The sequence below is a fragment of the Corvus hawaiiensis genome, chromosome 4 (genome assembly GCF_020740725.1).
Source record: "Corvus hawaiiensis isolate bCorHaw1 chromosome 4, bCorHaw1.pri.cur, whole genome shotgun sequence".
NCBI lineage: Eukaryota > Metazoa > Chordata > Aves > Passeriformes > Corvidae > Corvus > Corvus hawaiiensis.
The window spans coordinates 24,126,047-24,146,184 of record NC_063216.1 but is presented as its reverse complement, the minus strand read 5'-3'; the positions used below and the strand labels follow the sequence as shown (position 1 = coordinate 24,146,184).

The 20,138-nt window shown below is 38.3% G+C and overlaps 1 protein-coding gene across 4 annotated transcripts; it reads left to right on the top strand.

The window, feature by feature from the left end:
• The first annotated feature begins 3,280 nt into the window (after positions 1 to 3,280).
• On the top strand, positions 3,281 to 19,728 carry WASHC3 (WASH complex subunit 3). 4 transcript variants are annotated; one of them, XM_048301850.1, is made up of 7 exons: positions 3,281 to 3,405; positions 4,922 to 5,020; positions 7,262 to 7,327; positions 8,613 to 8,741; positions 11,557 to 11,664; positions 14,913 to 14,977; positions 17,937 to 19,728. In XM_048301850.1, exons 1-7 carry the CDS (start codon positions 3,355 to 3,357, stop codon positions 18,019 to 18,021), a joined length of 603 nt encoding a protein of 200 aa, XP_048157807.1. In that variant the 5' UTR covers positions 3,281 to 3,354; the 3' UTR covers positions 18,022 to 19,728. The 4 variants fall into 4 exon arrangements, with proteins under 4 accessions (XP_048157807.1, XP_048157806.1, XP_048157808.1 ...); XM_048301849.1 differs by having other exon boundaries at positions 11,554 to 11,664; XM_048301851.1 differs by lacking the exon at positions 17,937 to 19,728 and adding an exon at positions 15,046 to 15,697 and having other exon boundaries at positions 11,554 to 11,664; positions 14,913 to 15,009.
• The last annotated feature ends 410 nt before the right edge of the window (positions 19,729 to 20,138 follow it).

Genomic DNA, 20,138 nt, shown 5'->3' with positions numbered 1-20,138 from the left:
AGGAATGATCTTGCCAAGTTCAAGGTTCTTCATTTTATACTGGAAAGAAGCAATATGGATATTTTTAAAAATAAATAAATAAATAAGAGCAGCTAATGTTTTTAGCATGTTCCCCGTGCTCTTTTGTGCAGAACAAAATAATTAGTTAATCCTCTGATGTTGCCTTAGCACAGTACTTGGAAAACTGAAGCTTGACAAACCATTTTCAGAGAACTGCAAATCCTTTATCATTCAGTTTCCATTTTCTCTTTTTTTTTTTTTTAAGAAACCTACATAATACCTCATATTTGTGTTTCTCAGTCTATTTGACTGTCAAGGGTTGATAATTCTCTGAACTGTTTGCAAGATTTGTACAAATTCTGGCACACCGAGATTATTGAGATTGGGGGGTTGCTGAAATTCAGTTGAGAGAAAAATCATAGAGGCAGTATCAGTTTCATAGAGAAACTTTACTAGAATACCCTTTGCAAGCATGGATTTAGAAGACTCCATGGGAAATCAAGTAAATGTTAATCCACACTGATCTTTTCAGCTGTTCATTGGACCACCTTATTAAAAACAACTATTGCCCCTTGTGGAGGATCAGGTGACACCATGTCTGGAAATTTTTTTGGATCAGCTTTTTCTGTTTAATTTGTCTCTCAGTTGTATAGCTGTTTGAGTTCTGGGCTGATTCTAACCCGAATGTGGTGTCCTGGGACCTGTAACAGTGTACAAGCACACAAGATGCATATGAACACTGTAAGCTACAGTAGCACTTGCCAGTTTTTCTCAGCTTGTGCAGTTTTGTTTTGCAGTCGACCTGAGGCTCTGGGTTTGTGCAGTATATGGAGCAGATCAGTTTCAGTGCTTTGAAACCTGTGTTCTTGCCTTTACTTTCCTGTGTACCCTAATCACAAGACAGGTATTTTTTACTAATGATGAAGATAGAGCTCTGATCAGTTTTCTGTACACACGGCTTTTCCACTCCAAGTTAGCCTCAGCATCTGCAAAGTTAACATCCTCAAAATACTAATGTTCAACCAAACTTCATTTTGCTAACTCTTAAACACTCTCTAATCTATTTTCCTTCACTGGAAGGTGGAGCTACACGGCAGGGCCTTTAAATGCCAGCATATATATGTACTCATGCATAGGGTGTTAACTGGCAGCTGTTAAATACTGTACAGTACTTTTTCCTCGGTCTGACATTTATCATTCAGTATGGGTGCTGGTATGAAATACACTTTCAGTTGTACACACTGTAAAACTGGATATTATCACTCAATTATTTTTTATAAATCCTCTCCTTGGGAGTTCAGTCATTTATAGTTACAGTTGAACAAGTTAATTCAATTAAAACTTTTTAAAGAGGTTTTGGAAAATTTGGATAATTTTCCTCTGTTCTCTGTTTTTCACTTTTCATACCCTGCATTTCCTAACTCAATCTGGGAGGAAAAAGTGCTGTGTTGCACTTTTCTATGCAGTATTTTTGGCCAAATTAAAAGCAGGAAGTACCAGAAAGTTCACAGAAGAGCATATTCTTGGGAGATTTCTTACCCAGCTTTACAGACTAACACATTCTGATAAGATCTGACTATGCATTTACATTAATTTTCATTGCCATTGCCTAGAAAAATTGTATTATAGACACTTTATGATAAATGAGATTAATTCTTCTTGAATATAATTTAGTTGGATTTTAAGGTAATTAAGGTGGCTAAATAACTCAGATAAGTTACAGCTCTGTTGCCTAACACAAATTTGCACAACTCCTGTAAGCTAGGAATTGAAAGCTAAACCCACTGAATTTTTTAGGTTAGTCTGCTGCTCTTCCTTTGGGAGAGGTGAGAAATTGCCAACAACATGTCAGTGCTCCAAACCATAGTATTGATGCCTTGAGGTGGCCACCTAAAAACAGAGACTAGACAAAATAAGAGAATAAAAGTCGGTATGTATTTGAAGGGCCTTCAAAGGTACACCCTGGGCAGTCAAAAGGCTACACCCAAGATGGATGCTGAGTCATGAGTTCTTCACACTTTAATAAGTTTGGTCTATTTGCATATCAGGGTTAATTCCCCAATTATAACTTCAGTAAATGATGTAATTACCACAAGTTTGCTGCCCGCCCCCCCCTTCTCTAGGCTTTAGTTTACACATTTTGGGGCCTGCTGTCCTTGAAGAGCAAACCTAGAGAGGCTTGTTATGTCTAACCAGCATGAGAGAACAGTAGTTAATAGGCCACATGAAACTTCAGAGTTACCCACTAAGCAGTGCAGGATTTGAAAAATACAAAAGTTAAAACCTAAGGCATCAGTATGAATCACAAGTTGTTCAACAATTCAAGCAGTATGGACAAAAAAGTTTGCTACACTATCTTAGTAAGAGAGTAATAATGATGTGCATAAGACAGTAGGTTAGTAATAAATACATTGTGAAAGCAATAAAGTCACAAAAAGCTGCTTCAGTAAATAAATGAGAATTTTATGGAAACTTGAGTAACAGAACTAAGTGCTCTGTGTACAGCCACCATGGATTCTGTATATGAATTCGTAGAATGCTTGGTAAACTGTAATAATTTGGAAGTAAACTGAGAATTTTGGTAAATTTTAAACCAAAATTAGCATAGCACATTTGGGGTCTAATCTTCAAAGTATTACAGTAATTAGTGTGTCTTTATTTATCTCATCACATTAGAAGGTTCCACTGGACAACCTCAGATTATGGTGGTTTCTCAGTGCCCTGAATTCAGGGGGGTTTATTAAATTTATCAGTATTTAGATGTAACCATGGAGAATTTCCACCAAATATGGAAATACACTACAATCTATTTGGACTTACTGCTGTAAACAGGGACTTCTGATCACCCCAATCTTGTCTTTTTCGGAAGACCCCAGGGCCATTCCGTATTCCTTATTTTTACTCCCCACATCCAACGTGTGGCACTTCCCCAGTCAAATTTTTGTTTATGGGCACAGGAGCAGTTCCTTCACTGGCTTTTCTCATTATTTCCTTGAGGTTTGACCGCAGGAGACGACGCTACCTAAACACTACCATGCAGGGCCACGTCCTGAGGCCTGTGGAGTGCTGGGTGTCAGTGTGACCCCCACTGGCATGGCCGGAGCCCCTCAGCGACCGTCACCACGTGCAACACAGAGCGGGTACCAAAGGAGGCACCCCAGAAGCTCAGGGTTTATACTCGGGGTTCGTCCTTGGGCCGGCAATGAGAACTCCGGCCCGGGACTGCGTTTCCCAGGAGGAAGCGCGGGGAGCGGGCGCGCCCCGCCCCGCGGAGCTCGGGGTTTGTTTCCGGGCCGAGGCTGCGGAGTGCGGCCGTGCTGCGGAGCGGGCCTGCGCCCGCCCCGGCCCGTGGGCATGGACGAGGACGGGCTGCCCATCGTGGGCTCCGACATTGACCTCACCAAGGTACGGGCTGCGCTCGCCTGGAGCTCCGGGGCTGCCGCTCCTCCTCCCCGGCGGCGGCTGCGCTGGCCCTGGTGCTGGGCGAGCCCCGCGTCCCCCCCAGCTCCGCGGCCCGGCCCGGCCCGGCGGCAGCGGGCGAGGGGAGCTTCCTGTGCGGTGGCGGTGCCGCCCTCGCACCCGGGAACGAGCGGACTCAGGTCCTCAGCTGCGTCTCCAGTGTTTTCCAGAGGCATTTTGCTACAAGTTTTGTGATAACGTTGTATTTAAAGACTAAGCCGTTTCAACGTGGATCTGTGAGGCAAATCCCGTGCAAAGTTGTTTATTCATGTTTTTTAATGTTGTAGAAACTTTCTTTTTAAACTTAGTTTTGTAAATACCGAGCATCAAGACAGGACAGTTCCAACTGACCCAGTGATTCTTCCATGCTCTGTGCCACCCTGCAAATTTCTGCTAAGGTCATAAGCACTGCTTGACAAGTTTTGGAACCACAGAATTGAACTTTAGCAGATCCTGTTGTAGAGGTGCACAGCGTGAAGGCTCGAGATAGTAGCAACAAAAGTCTCACAAAAAACCAGGATGTTTTAAGATTGCCATAGTGAATTGTATATTGAATGCACTGATAAATCAAGGACTAAAGACTAGAGAGTCACTGTATTCACCAAAAAAGTGCAGCAGAATCTTGGCTGCCAGTAATATTCCTTGTGAATCTTCCACTTAAATCAATGACAATTTCATAGGATAATTTTGTCTGTGAAGTTTAGGACTTAAAGCAGTTGTCCAAGGTTATTAACTCTGAGGCACTATAATTTTTTACTTAAACTTTTGTGTGTAAGTTCCTGATTCCAGTCTTCTGTAATGGTTTAAATAAAAATGCCAACCAACTCTGTGTTACAATATGACCACCATTCTTTTTGGCAAACATGAGATTCTACATTTTAGTCTGAAAAGTATGTGAGCATCAAAACTGATCTGGAGGATAATTTTTGGTAATTTTAGGGTAGTCTGGGCTTGCAAATAAGAACCAGTATGGGTAGCCACTAAATACTTAGACAGCGACATCACTACACTTTAGTTTTCATCATGGTGTTAGTTGTAACTGAGTATTAGTATGGCTGGCCAAATTTGCTTTTCTTTCTTAAACTCCAGAAGGAAAGATTCTCATTTCCTCACTGTTTTTAAAAAACATCAACACTGATTTTCAGGAATATTCACTATTTCATCTAAAGGCGGTTTCTTTAAGGTAACAGTCCTTCATTTATTGGGTCTTGTTGCTTTTTCTGTGTGTCCTGTAAACTCGCAGCTGTCATGTTAGTAGATTTTTAGTGGCAAGGGATTTGTATGAATGCATATGTAAATCTGTGTATTAGAAAATGGTTTGTGTATGCATGCATTCATAGTAGGCACACTTAAGACAGATTTCCAAATAATTTCTTCTAAAAAATGTGTATTTTTTTAACGGATATTTGAATCCAGAATGACATTGATGTGTAACCTAATTTTCTCATATTTTTTAATGCAGGTTCCTGCTATTCAGCAGAAAAGAACTGTAGCATTTCTAAACCAGTTTGTGGTTCACACAGTGCAGTTTCTCAACCGCTTTTCTACTGTTTGTGAAGAGGTATGTTTATTATTTTCCCAGCTGTCCATTTATACAGTTTAAAAAATTCTAGAAATGAGAACCATTCATTTAAATATTTTTGATGCAGTAATACTGGTAGCTTAAACCAAAAAATACAGTCTGCTTTCTGTTCAAGGTTTCTCTTGAGTAAGCGCTTAAGACAGAATTTTTCCCCGAGGAATCCACATGAACTCCTGATTGTGCCACACTCAGTCTTGTTTCCGTAAACCTTTGCATTTGGCACAGTCTTGAACTTTGTGATACAGGGAATTTTCTCTGAGCAGCTTCATCTCTGGCTCTTGTCTTGTTATGGAAGAAGGATGCTATGTTCCTATGGTGCATCAAAACTTACTTTCAGATTTTATCACCTGTACTTTAAAAGAGTGATGCACTGAGCTCCGAGTGTAAATAATTTTTATGTTGAAAAAAGGACATTTTTGGCAAGTGATTAGCATAGAACAAGAAGCCCTTAACTTCAGTTTCCTGTAAAAAGAGAGAAAAATACAAATATTTAGGATTAGTAAGTTTATGTGGTGACTTTGGAGTCAATAGAAATACAACAGACCGAAAAGATTAAAATTGTCTGCTGAACAGGACAAGAGTGCTTCCTCCCTTGTAGAAAGGGTGTTTCCTAATGTGGCTTTGAGTGTAACCTTTTTGTCTTCAGAGGTTTTTTGTAATTTTTCATTAGTTTATTCAACAAAGAATACTATACAGCTCTAGCCAGCTGAGCTAGGGTAGCAGTCAAATCCAATAAACCTAAAGTGTGTAATCTGAGAAATTCTCTAATTTGTTGGTGAAGTTTAGAGCCAGACTCGTGACAAGTATAAAATTTGGCTACCACATGAATATATGGAGCTTCAGAGGAAAAAAGTCATTTTTCCTGGATTTTAAAACTTCTTGTAACGTGATAGGTGGGACAGTGTAACTGCCTGATGCTGTTGTCAGTTGTCCAAAACTCAGTTGTCACCTGATCTCAGTATTCCCTCTTCCACGGGCACTGTGGAAATCAGAACACATCTATTTAAAGCCACCTTGAGCACGCAGCAGCACTGTGAAGTCTGCCTAATAAAACAGTTATTAGTTAACCAAAATGTGTTGTTACCCAAGAGACTAAATAGTTGCTTTATGTACTCCTTGAGAAGTTTTTTGTATTTATGAAGTACAGAAGTGTTTTTAATGTGAAAGGTCGCAGTTAAGTCAACAGATGCCAAGAAACTCAAAATCGGGGCTGACACCATCCTTAACTCTAAATTTCTTGGCTCTTGTCTAGTCAAATAGACCCATAAAATTGCGTAATTGTCTTTTGTACATCTTTCCTACCCCTTTCCCAGTTACATGTAGGACACATAGTTCCTTCCAATAGGAACTGACTCCTCTTCATGAACAAAGGACCATCTGTAAACAAGTCAGTGCACTATCCAAAAAGACTAACTCCTGTCAGTCTCCTTCTACTTTTTCTAGCATATTGGCAGAACTGCCATTTTCTTAGGGTGTTAAAGTTCTGCTTCAGAGCCAGGCAGAATCTTGCCAAGGTGCCAGAAAGCTGTCAGAATGGTACATATCTGCCAGCCAGCACTCTAGCCAACTTCACTTGGACAGGTCTGGTGGAGTATGGTAGTGATTAGTTAAAAGACTGGCAGTTCTTATGGAGTAATTTAGAAAAACTTAAGTTGTATTTTAAAAAAAGTCAAAATTTGATTGAGGTGCACCTGGAGCATATGAAGTGTGGTTAGTTCTGATTCATTGTGGTTTTTTACTGTATAGGACTTTGAATCACCTGCTGTATTAATTATCAGATTTTCTCTGATACTGTTTTCGCTCAGTTACATACGCACACATCATCTCTTTTCGTCTTCTACATTTATAAAAAGTTCTGAAGAAAGATCCTTTGGTAACTGGGAGAGTGCAATATGTCTACCATTATTCTCCAGTTGCCCCAAGTAATACTCTATTTACTTTGGCTTTCTTTTGTGCATAGTCTGTCTTCACTTCTGTCAGTCTTTCTATGGGAAAACCAATGCAGAGTAAAATTATTTAAAATTTGAACTGCTGTAGCTACTGTACTAAAAAGGGTTGTCATTGCTTCATTTATTTCATAATGTGATAATGTCATTTGCACTATACTCTGCCTTTGGCCAGGAGAAGACAAAAGTGATTTTTTTAAACTAGATGCAAACTGGTTTATATGTACAAGTGTGTAAGGGAGTGTTTTCACATCCTAATTGTTTTCTGTTGTAGAAATTGTCAGCACTCTCTCTCCGTATCCAACAAATTGAAACCACACTCAATATTCTGGATGCAAAGGTTTGTACGGATATAGACTTCATCTTCTGACAGTGACAGCCTCCTAGATTATGGGAACTACCTGCCTTTTTATAGTCTGAATTGAGCAAATAAGTTTTCATAATTATTTGAAGGAGCTTGTATAAAATCCTGGTATCAAGAATTCTCTCTTTGCATGCCTTACACTGTGTAACAGTTGAATATGTAGTTGATACAGAAGAAAGGAACCAACAGTACCTAGGGGAAAATTTGAGTTTGTTAAGCATATGGAACAGGAAAGGAGCACTTTTTGCCATACAAACTCTAATAAGGAAATTCTTGCCCCCTTTGTAAAACAAAAGTATCTTTGTATGTTACTGGACTGTAAGGACTTCAGCTGATATAAGTAACTAGATAGAAGCCTTGTAAATCTTTTGATACTGAAATGTGGCCTGAACTGGATCTTAGCTAATGCAGATGTGTTTGATTTATCTTCTTTAGCTGAAATGACAAAAGGATCTAATCTATGGTCCTATGTAGGAAATAGAGTATATAATTTACTAAAAGAAAAAAAAAAAACAAAAATAACCCCAACAAAATCCCATGGTCAATAAACCACCCACTATAAAGTTTTAACTAGTTCTTCTTTCAATAATGATGGAGGCAATTTCGGTTGGCTTTTCTGGGAGCAAGGGTGGAATATTTTGAAACTGTTCATTAAGATCTTGGTGGGGAAAAATAGTGTAATAATACAATCAGAGCTTACTAACTTATTTATTTCAAAATATTTAGGAATGATCAGTATGGCTAATTTTTGCAGAATTCTTCATAATCATGTTAAATAGATTTTCCTTCAAATAGATATGCAGTATGTTAGTATCCACTCTCAGCATTTCCTTAAAAAATGTGAAAGATGTAGAAAATTGAAAAATTTGTAACCAGTCACCCATCTGTTAGGTGATAGAGCTGTTCTTGCCATGATTTCTTTCACTGTAGGGGAAGTAGCAGAGATTGCATGGCTCTCATGTGGTTGATAAGTGCAGTAGCAAAATGCTAGGAAGGTGTGGAATCCTTTCCTCCTCTGAAACCCTGTGTTAACAGTGAAAGCTCCAATGGAGTGTTTGGAGGGTTTTATTGTAGAAGGCAGCTGAATAGAAAGATTTTTCCCCCCCCAATCAAAATACCAAAACTAGGGATAAAAAGTTACAATTTTGCTGATGTAAAACCTACATGGACAATAAGTGGTAAGCAGCATGCTGCAGATTTTGTTGTACATATAGTCTTATGATGTGCTCATTGCTTAATTGATGATGTTTTTTGCATTCAGTTATCCTCAATTCCTGGCCTAGAAGATGTCAAATTTGAAGTGTCCAGTGCAAATGTGAACAGTGTTACAAATGGTCCCGTGGCACAAGCTGCTGCAGATCAACAGACAGCTGTATCACCTCAGTCTGGGGTAAGTAATGAAGCATAATTCATACCTTGAAGGAAAAGAGCTCTCCAGGTCAAGTTTTTAGTGTCATTTGAAGTAGACAGAAGAAGCAAGTCTGTTCAAGTGAGCAATCAGCTGTAAAAATCTAAAAGTTTTTCTCTACTGACACTGTTTTAACAACTGACTTAAAACAAAAAAGGCTATACCCTTTCTTAACTATGTGGCTGTAGTGGTTTTGGTTCAGAATATTCATTACTTACTTATTTTCCTTCTGTGAGATACGAATTAGGAGAAAAGCAAAGCAGGCACAAACCTTAAACAGTTGCAGTACAATGAAAGAGTTTTATTACTAATAGAATTAAAAGTAAAGAGAAAATAACAAGAAATTAAAGCAAATCCCCCCTCCCCTTTCCAGCACTTCTCTCCTTTTACCCAGCTCACACAAGGGATAACAGAACATGGGATGTTAGTCAGTGTTCCAGTTCTTGAAAAGTCTCTCTCTTATGCTTAAGGAAAAAAGGGTTTTTCTTCAGTTGCACGTGGTTCCCAAACTGCCACCAATAGCAGACCCGCCCGGAAACAATCAATCTGCTGTGTGTAAAACATCTCTCCCATGAAAAATCTCACAATTCCTTCACACTGCAAAACATGGGCCATCACATGGGGTTATTAATCTTTTTAAGGATAAGTTATTTTGGCCTGCACACAAAGGCTTTTCTTTGCCACAAGTCTCTAACAGCCTCTTACTACTTCTTTATAGTCTGGCATAGGCACTCTTCACAATCTTCACAGGCCACACGAGGATTCTCCATCCCCCCATGTACTTCAAATGGATTAAAGAGACAAACAGTTTGTGGTATTACAGTTTCTTACCACGGCATGCAAGAAGGTTTCTTTTAAGCTGCGCGCCAGAATCGCGGCACCGCCCTCTTTTCTCCTGTCGCCATGCTCAGCTCCGTCCCACGGGACTCACTTCTCTTTCTCTCTGACTCTGAAGCCACCATGTTGAAGAGTGTTCTTGTTCGGGCTTTACGGTGGGGAAAGCCTCGCTCCCTCTGTGCTGCTGGCTGCGTGGTGTCCTCTTCAGTTCAGCACGGAGTGTGCTGGCTGCAGACAGGAGGCTCTGCCGGCTCCCGCTGGCTCCGCCGGCTCCGCATGGAGAGGAGAGGGACCCGCCTGTCCTCAGAAGCCGCGCTGGATGGTTTTAGCTGTGAGCAGTCCATGGCTGGTTTGAGCTGCCTGCGGCTCTGGGACAGTCCCCCTCAGTGACCCAGGGTCCGTGCCGCAGCGATGGGAAAGGGGGAAAGGGGCAGTGGCCCCGGCCCAGCGGGGCCGGGAGGCTCGGAGCCCCCCCACCTTCCAGCAGGTGAGCGCGGACAAAAGGCAATTCCTGCCTTTCCGTGCGGTTTAAATATGTAAATTGTGAGAAGCATCATTGGTCTAAAAGACTGTCCATCAACTCAGGGTCAACCCAATACAGTGGCCTAAATGATTAGAACTAAGTCAAATCTAATGCTAAATTTCTCCTTTGTCTTCTTCAATCACACTAAAATATGAACATGAATTACATCAGGGGGCTGAGAAGGTCATGAATGAAAATAACAATTCAAATCACATCATTCCAAGTCCTTTCTTCCAAATGTGAGCTTTTAGCTTAAATTGGAATTTCTAGCATGCTTTATTCTATAGAGTTCATAACCTTGAAGGTTTTCTATATATTATCCTACGTGTATTGGAAATGCCAGCTTATTACAAGCAATCAGCATTAAGATCCTATCCCTGCAACTAATTTTTTGTCATTTTGGGGAGTTTAATGTGTGTGGTTGGTTGATTTTTTTAAGCCAGACATTTAAATCCCGGGATCACCACTTAACTAAGTGAGGCTTTTGGCCCATTTGTAGATGGAGTTCTTTTCCCAGTTTCCTCTTACAGTTTCTTCTGATGGAATCTTCAATTCTGATCTCTGCGCATTCTCTTATTTGGTGGAAGTTGCTGTGGAGAAACAGTAGCTGGAGCACTCTGCTGCTTTTGCCTGCCTGTCAAAGATTGTAACTGATTTGCAAGCAGCACATGGGAGACACTGGACAGCACTGCATGTTCCATCCACGTTAGAGAATAACTCACCATTAGTTCATTTTCTTTAAAATGTTCCTCCTCTCAGATATTAAAGTATATAAAGTATATTTAAGTATATAAAGTTCATTTATTTCTGAAAGGATGTTCCCAATGCTGCTTTCAAGTGATTAGTTTTGCAGAAAAAATACAGTTGTCTGTGTTCTTTTAGTAGTAGTAGAACTTCTTGTCATTTTTCATTTATATGAATTAAATACTTTCAAGGAGTCTTCGATTTCATTGCATTGTCCTTTAAATAATGATTTATACTCGAAAGTATAGTTTAGAAGTTACATGATCTGTATGAAACCCTTGTCAGGGAATCAAATATTTTGAGGAAAAAAGGCATTGGACTACTGGAAGAGATTTATAGATATGATCCTTATAAATATTTTTTATGAAAAGACCATTTACATTTAGTACTGTGTTATTCATTAAATACAACTTAACAGGGTTATTAGGGGCTTTTTGGTTTTTTATGTGTTGTTCGATAACTTAAAATTGTAACTAAAAATAGAAAGACACTCCTCTAACTGAACAACAAAAGAGCTGGATTTTGTGATTTCATATGTCTTGAAAATCTCTCTCTGTGAGTGTAAATCAGAATAATCTTGATGAAGAAGAGTTGCACTTTACCTTTCAATATCCAGTTTTATGGGTTGGAATCTCTCCATGGGTCTGGTGTGTACACCTAACCATTAAAGGGTTTGTTCTTCATATACAGCAGAACAACACACAAGAAGAAGGGTTACAGAAAACGGAGGTAGTCACAGAAAATGTCACAACTGTGGCCAAGGATCCAAGATATGCCAGATATCTCAAAATGGTACAAGTGGTAAGTCAGTTCTCATGTCATTCCTTGGCTATGATGTTATTTTTAGGTGGAACGTTACACACAGCTGTAAGCGGACGTTAAATGTCGGAACACATAGATTGCAACAGTAATCTTTAGGCTAGGATAACATCACAATATTCTAGCACATTTTCTCTAATAAATGAATTAGTGTAATATATTCCCTCAGACAGGTTCTGGCAAGATCTTTCTACAAAATTCTGCTGGTATACTTGTGAACTGAAGGTGTGAAATGTGTAAATGCAAAGTGATATTAGCCGGAGGCACAAAAGATGTCACTGGAAGTGTAGTTGTCCTGGCAGAATTGGAGTCATTCCCTGCAGACAGACATGATTACAGTTTGATTTTACTGTAGGGTACAAAATACAGCTTTGCAAGTATAGTCCAGAACAGCAGTACTTTATATTTCTGTAAGGACCAAAATAGAGGTTACAAGGATTGCTTCGCTGTTTTGTTCCACTCCAGTTTCCTGTTATTCATGATGCAGGTTTTGTTTACCTTTTTAGCTGTGGTCTATGCTACAGACAAATAGGAAATAAATGAATGCAATCTCAATACTTACTTGTGTGAAAGCTAATGAAGGAATGAGAAGGTGAATGGGAGACTCTTTGTGACATTTTTAAGAGCTCATTTCACATCCACATAATTAAAAATGGGATTGGAAACAAAGAATTTATTTCAATTTATTTTCAATTTGTCAGTGGAAATTTTCCTCTAAAATCTATATTATAATTCTGGAAAGTATGACTATGTCATAGTATTAATAAAACTTTGCTTGTGTTAAAACTAACTTCATGGTTTCACTCAGTCTTCAGAGAAATTATTACGATTGGTCTGCTTCATCCCTTGAATGATGTTCCAAACCTTATTTTTCACTTGAATCACAAATTGGCACTTTATGGATAGCTTATTACAAACCATTGGAAAACCTACCAATGGGATAGTAGCAAAGAGTAGAACACTGTGTTTCTGTATCGATTTAATGCCAGACTTCAAAGTGGATTTGAAAGTGCTGGATGGTCTAATTACTTTGAATTTTTTTTTGTGACTGCTAGAGGAGTGAGATCTCACTTTCCACATTTCTCCTGTGTACTGGCAGTTCCTGGTGACTCCTCTGCCAGTTGTAAACAGTGTGGTAGGAAAGTCAAACTAACATACTACAAATTAATGTGTGTTTTTGTATTTGCCAAACTTGTCTCCTTGTCCGGTCAAGTATTTCAGTTATGTCATTTATTTGTCCAAATTAAGTTTCCAGATGAAGATTTGTTTGAACTGATAATTTATTTATTGTTCACAGTATTTGTAGTAAAAAGAGCACCATTCTACACTAAAAGTAGCTCTTCCATGAAATTGTGACAAACTCATTTTGGTGGAGTGCAGTTGAGGATACTAAATTCTTACTTCTTAAAGTTTCCAACAGTATTCCAAGAAATCATACAAAAGCAGTACCATATTTGCAGATTAAAATTTAGGAAAGCATGAAAGGTAAAGGAATTGTAATGCCCCGATTGTATTCTAAACAGGTACAGGTACAATCTTAATTGTTTTCCTTCAGATAAAAAGCCTACTCTTAAAGGGCATTTTGATTAAACTTCAGATTAGTTTTGTGAATCTATGATATATGAGGATACTGAGAGGATTTTTTTCTTGTAGATTTTAATGCACACAATGTTGGAATAAAACATACTCCAAGTGTGAACATGGAAACAACCCATTCTTAGAAGTCCTATACCAAGTTCCCTTTGATTGAAGCAAATATGAGTTCTGCTTTGCCTGATCTGTCTCAATTCTGTTTTCACCTGGTTTGAGTTGATGCATAAGCAACTCCCCAGTGACTTCTGAGGTGGGGAAAAGTACCTTAAGAGCAGTCAAGCAGGAGGAAAAGCATTATTACAAGATGATGTATAGACACGCAATCCCTTATGTCCAAATCTGTACTAGAATAAGTGATTTTTTTAAACTGTCATGAAATACTCAAATATTCACCTTTGTACTGTACGTGAGTTGGGAAGTACTGAGATGTTCTTCTATTTCAAGCTAATACATTGCAACTGTTTGAGTGACCTTTTTTGACATTATGTCTGATAGATTGCTTGAACTATGTACCTGTGTGTGCTGTTCCACAATCCTCATGCACAAGCCTTAATTGTGATTCTTGCTGTGGAACTGTCTCTAGTATCACATCTTTCTCTGGAACATTAGTCATGGCTGCCCTTTATTTTATCATTATTTTACTTCCTTTTGCACAAAAGATACTAGTCCTATGCCACTTGCATTTAGAATTTCTTAGACCACCAGTAGCTTTGTCCCTTTCAAATCAGAAATTGTATCCTCTTTTTTTTCTTTTTTGTTTTTTTCTGTATCCTATGTTGTCATGGAGTGATCCAGATGGTATTTCTGATGGTTTCCAACAGGAGATGGCAAAGCAACAAGTTGCCTTTGAGCAGCTCTAGGGGGAAACATAGGAGCAGTTTGTTGGAATGTATCTGATGAGAGGACGTGGGTCTTGGATATGTGATCCAAGATGAGGGGATGTTTAGGTGTTGATGAATAAAATAAAGTGCAGAAACTGTGGAAGGACTTGCAGTGAAGCGAAGGAATTTTTTTAACACATACATAGTTGACTGAAATCTGTCCACAAGTCACAGAAGATTCAAGCCTGACTGCACAAGCAGTTGTATTCAGAGAAGTCGCTTTTAAATTGTGCTTCTGTTCTCATGTCCTGTTTGCCTTTTTCTCCATGCTTTTTAGACTTCTCCAGTTTTTAACACTGCCCTAAGAGATCCTTCTGGAGTGGTAGCAGATGTACTTCCCTGGTTTTCCTCTCTCTCTTGGACCTTCAGCATGCCCAAGTCTTTCCTAGCACAATTTTTCTCTGCTGTCTTGTGCTACATTGTGCTTTCTTCACATTCTTACCCATACAGATAACTTCAACTTCATGATTCTGTTTGCATGAATTGCAAGTTTATCTATCCAGTCTTGATTCTCTCCCTGCAACTTTCTCTAGATGTTTTGCCATAAATGTAAGAGGGGTTAAAAGGGCCTTTTAATCTCAATAATTTCTTGCTTCTAGGTTCTTGTTGATGGCAACTGAGATTATTGTTCCATGCCGTTGTTTGACAAGTGACATGCATCAATTTATATCAAAGTGTGGTTTTAAAGTACCTGTGTAATTTAATTCACCTGTTTGTGTCCAGTAGTTTTATATTATTCTTCCTCCTGCTACACAGGGTGTTCCTGTAATGGCAATACGAAACAAAATGATTTCTGAGGGGCTAAATCCAGATCTTCTCGAGTAAGTAATTTGTGACTCCCCATAGGGCTGGAGTGCAACCATGTGTTTAAAAAACTTGGAGAAACGAAAGGTTGTTCAAGGTGGTGTGAGTTATAGCAGTGACAAGCTACCATTAGACAACGTGCATTTAGCAATGAGGACTCAGATGAAAGGTCAGTAGCCATTTTCACTGCACTGTTTAGACTATGAGGTATTTCCCAGAAATTTTTTTCAACACTCCAATAAGAAAAAGTCATTATTGTAGAGTAGTAAGAACAAATTCAATCTTATTTTGCTGGATGCACGAGGGACAATGCAGTTGTTTCCAGATTCTCTCAGTAGATGGAGTGCACTACTTGACTTCAAAATTGACAGTGTAAATTGAAGTCAGCAGTTTAAAATTTTGGCTGTTGATTGAGTTAACCTGATGTGAAGACTACTAAGAATAGATAGTAATTTTCAAAGCTTCTCATCTGGCCATAAACATTAATTTTAGTCTTACTTTACAGCTGACATTTAATTTAGTTCTACTAGATTATTTCACAGAATTTGTTAAACTGATGAAAGTATTAACTTTCATTCTTACATTATAGCCACCAAAGTGTTTGAAGTACTTTTGCATTCTCTTCAGAAACTGTCAGGATATTAGAAAGTCCTTTTTTCCAGTGAAGTCTTTTTACATTTTGTAAAGGCTTTTTCTGAAACTAGCAACTTGTTAAATAAAATAAACCTGAAGTGTCATCATATGATGAGTCACTTTAGCTCCCAACTACTTCCTGGTGTCTAAATAAGCCTAAAGTAAGTATTCTTCAGTTGATATTTTTACTGATTGAATGAGAAATAAGAAAAAGACCCTGTGCAAGTTGTAGGTAGCTTTAGCAAACATGGGTTTTCTATATGTGTGTTAAATGTGTTGTATTTTTTGCTGTGCTTTCAAGTCCATACCTTTTTATAAGTGCTGCTATTTCTTCATGTTTGGGTGCATTTTTATAGTAGATAAATCAAAAAGATAATAGGTTAAATTTCAAAAGCAATTTTTTAAAAAGTGTCTGCTTTTCGATTGTCTATTTTGCATTAAGACAGAAACATTATTGCTGTGGGTGGAGGCTCACAGAATATGTTTGGGGTTAGATCTCAAAGTTCATCTTCAAAGATCTCTGCAACAGTAATGCTTAGTCAGATTTTCTTTAAAATGTTATTGGTTTGAAAACTGTTTAAAGAAAGCTGATGATTTGGCAGGGTTCAAAATGTAGAACATTTTAAGGTGTCAGGGGTGACTTAATTTTCTTGCTTTCTTGTCTTAATATTATAGTCTTCTTTTTATATATATATCTTGCCATTCACAGCACATTTCTTGGGTTTTCAGGTTCCTTAGGTCTGCTCACTCAGTCCCAGAAAAAATTAGGAAAATGTCCACATGGCTGTGTGCTTGGTCACTTGCTGCAGGCTCCCCCAGCTCCTTGCCGTTGGCTGAGCATGGGATTTTGTGGCTGTAGATGTGCTAGTTCTAATAATATAGTGTTGTTTCTACACTCTCCTTTTGGCTATTCCACTTCTGTTATTGCTCCTTTCTCAACTTTCTACAGTGTTTTGTAACTGCCTATTCTATCAAGCTCCCAATTTACCTATCTTTGACTTCTGTTTCTTATCCTTCCTCTCTTGCCTGTCTTCAATTCCAGGAGAGTTTGTCCTGCTCTCATGAGCTAAAGGAATTCAGCGCCATCTTCCTCTTCTTAATAAGAGGTTTTGCTCTGCTCTCTCCAGATCACATGTCTTTGCACAGCTCTTCTGTTTTGTCATTACCATGGCAACAAGGAATAATATTGTGAAGTGGTATTTGCATGAGAAAGCAATTGCTTTCTTAATTTGTTTTAGAGGTGTGCAAGGGGGAGGGAGAAGGCTCTTCTGCAGTTCTTTAATACCCTTCTCATCTTTTCATGCAAAATGTTTAGGAACACTTTAAAGTTACCTCAGGGATTCCCAACAGAGAAATTAGACTAAACAGAACTAATGTTGGAAAAGAAAGTCTATGCCCCCAAGATAAATAAGAACAGGATGATTAATACAACTGTCATCTTAGTTTAAAATGTAATATTTTATCCAAAAGATGTTAACTGTCATACGGGAAGTGCATTTCTCTGAATGTCATTTTTCCCCAAGTATACTTATGTGTGTATTTTCTACCTTGCTTTCAGACTTCACCAGGCTCTGTCTTGCTTGTATGTCAAACTCATTACATATTCTCCATACATCCATGGAGAGCCAGCATCTTCAGGCAGTAATGTTAGTTAGTCTTTAGATGGCTTGCTTCTCTCATCTTCATTTCCAGTAGATTCCCCAAGCAAACATTTTGCCACAGTGTTAAGATCCATCCTAAATATTCTCTTTAAAACTAAATACAAGAGGTCTGATCATTTGTAGTCAATAAAAATCCCATGGCTGTTCTTGCATGTCAAATTTAACCCAATGTTCTAGCCAAATTCCACTCTGAGTAATTTTTTGCTTCTCTAAATTATCCCTGCAGTTTTAGTTGGATACAATATTGTTCATTTCCTGTCTTATTTTTTTCATGTACTATTTACACTGCTCAATGGTGTACAGAATGTTCCTTTCAGCCCTAGAACCTCTGAAGATTAAAAAAAATTGAATTAATCATTATTGCCTGCTTTCAACTCTTTCTACAAGTGTTTGCCACTTCTTAATGATCTGTCATCATTTCTGATGGCATCAAAGGCATGCATTCACACTGATGTCTACAGAGTTTTGATGTCCAGTGAGTTACAGTTTGTAGTGTTTGTCTTTCAGTTGTAGGTGAAGCAATACCACTAAGGTGTGAGTTTGTGAACCATAAACAGTTAATGTGTCAAATGTTGTGGAAATAAAGTGCCTGCAGTTGTCGTGAAAGGACAGTGGTGTTACGTGCTGAGTTGCTTGTGTTCTCAGCTGGATTTGCAACATGGAATGTTTTTGTTGCTTGCAGGACCCCAGATGCCCCTGTGCCTGCCTGGGGAGATGATGGCAAAGCAGAAGACAGTTCTGATAGTGAATCTTCATTCAGTGACTGAAGAGATTGATTCCAGCCTTTGGAAACCTTTGTTAGGTGCTCATGTGTTTGGAGCTTTAGCAGACAATGGTTTGATGTGGATCATATGGGTGGCATGGTTTATCTAATGACATTTTTAAGAACTAAGCTCCTCTGTGCTCTCTTCTGGAAGGTTTGAACAGGCAAAGTGTTTCAACCTGAACCCTTTCCCCATGAAAATTAATCATGAGATCCTTGCAGTTTTTAGGCTGCATCATGTCAGATTCATTTCTGATTCTGCTGAAATTACTTTGTAGAGCTCCAAGAATTCCACACCTCTAAACCTCCAGGTCTCTAAAACTGCATTCTGGTCATTGTTAGATTTTCTACGTAACACTTCTAACCTAAATTGCCTTCTTTCTGCCCCTTCTTCCTTTACTTAAAGGTAAATTCACTTTTGAAAATGAAAATGTTTCATTGATGAACTGAACTATTTTCTCAATATTCTATATCTGCAGTGGTGCAACAAGAATTACACATAAGTCAACTCTCTTACGGTGATTGCACATCAGTGATACTCAGATTTGAGAAAAACTAAAATACAAGTGAAAAATACATTAAAATGCATTTTGAATCTATTTTGAAAGCATATACCACTATTCAGTACCACGTTAGAGTCTGTATGAAGTTGGTAAATAAACCCCTGCTCTTGAAGAGTTGATCTATTGAATTCAGGGTGCAGTGTTGTAGAAAGCTACAGACACGGCAAGAGTGGTTTGAAAATGACACTGGGAAAAAAGCAAGGGACTTGGAGATTATTAATGGAATCTCATTACTTGTTCACTGTTACATCGGTCAGTTGAGACCATTTTCTGACTTCCGTTGGCCTTACTCAAAAGAAGCTGTGGCTGAGCAGTTTGCTTAGGATGAGAAATCACCTCCAAGTTGGTGTATTTGCTGATAATTTCAGCAAAGAAGCTAAAATTCAGTTTGTTTAATGATCAAACTACCTTGCCACCTCTTGAGGTATGCATTGAGGAACAAAATAAAGAAATGCACTAGGAGCCTGACATGTCCTGAAGATTCCCCTCAAAATTACTTAATGTGCTCCATGACTAAAAAATGATACTTCATTAAAGAATCTTCTTTAATACAATTTGTTCCCCATGAAATCCTTCTCAATCTGTTTGAATTCCCCAGATTGTTGTGATTATACCAGAGTGCTGTGTGCCAGGCAGTCATTAACTTTCTGGTATTCCACATTCTTGCTGTGACCAAGAGAAGACAAAAACTGAAGCTCCAAGTGTGTAAGTTTGTTAGCTTTTATGACTGAGTCTGTACCTTCTCTCCTCATTGTTTATGGCACTTCAGTAGGTTACCTGCTTTTTTTTTCTGCTGTAACTTAAGCATGGCTCCCATTTAAGCCTGCAGATGTATTTATGCTCTCCATAACCTGTAAATCAGAGTAATGCCTGAATCCCTACAAAAGCATATATGCACTAGAGAATGTCTAGAGATGGTATTTTGATGATGGGTTAATTACTATTGAACACATAAACAAGAATACTTAATAGTTAACACTTGGTAAAACACAACAAATATTAACATATTAGCAATAAGTATTTCAAATGTAAATGTGATAATGTTATTTCAGAATGTATATATTGAAACACTCATGACTTTTTAAAATTTATATTTGGAAACTCATTTAAGCAGTCTGTATAATAAAAGTTATACTTTGTAAACCAAAGTTGTGGTTCTATTTTATTGCTATATCTCGTTCTAAACAAGACAATGAAAATTCTTCCGAAGTCTCTGCAATTCAGGTTTCTCCAAAACTAATTTTGCTGAAGTTATATCAACCTGCTAGCCTAAGGGGAGAGTTTTGGAAATTGAGGTTTGGAGTTAAAGCTAACCCATGGTGGCACTCTGACTACCGGAGAACTGAATATCCCATGGCCACTGTTCTAAGAAGCAAATTTAAGGAAGACTGAAATTACATGTTTGATACTTTTGAACTGACATGAACCTCTGTAAGGAAGTAGCATGATTTAAAGAGTTGAATTGAGAATTATTTTTCTAAAGAAATAAACAAAGTTACCAAAAAGACATTTAAGAAGATATAGCTTCATTTGTTTATCATTCTGTAGAAACTATTTG

What these genes read in the sequence shown, in the direction of transcription:
- WASHC3 (XM_048301849.1), top strand. Translation starts at nt 3,355, where the DNA reads ATGGACGAGGACGGGCTGCCCATCGTGGGCTCCGACATTGACCTCACC. An exon ending in TTTCTACTGTTTGTGAAGAG is followed by an intron (nt 5,021 to 7,261) that starts GTATGTTTATTA and finishes TTTCTGTTGTAG; the next exon opens with AAATTGTCAGCACTCTCTCT. An exon ending in CTAAATCCAGATCTTCTCGA is followed by an intron (nt 14,978 to 17,936) that starts GTAAGTAATTTG and finishes TGTTGCTTGCAG; the next exon opens with GACCCCAGATGCCCCTGTGC.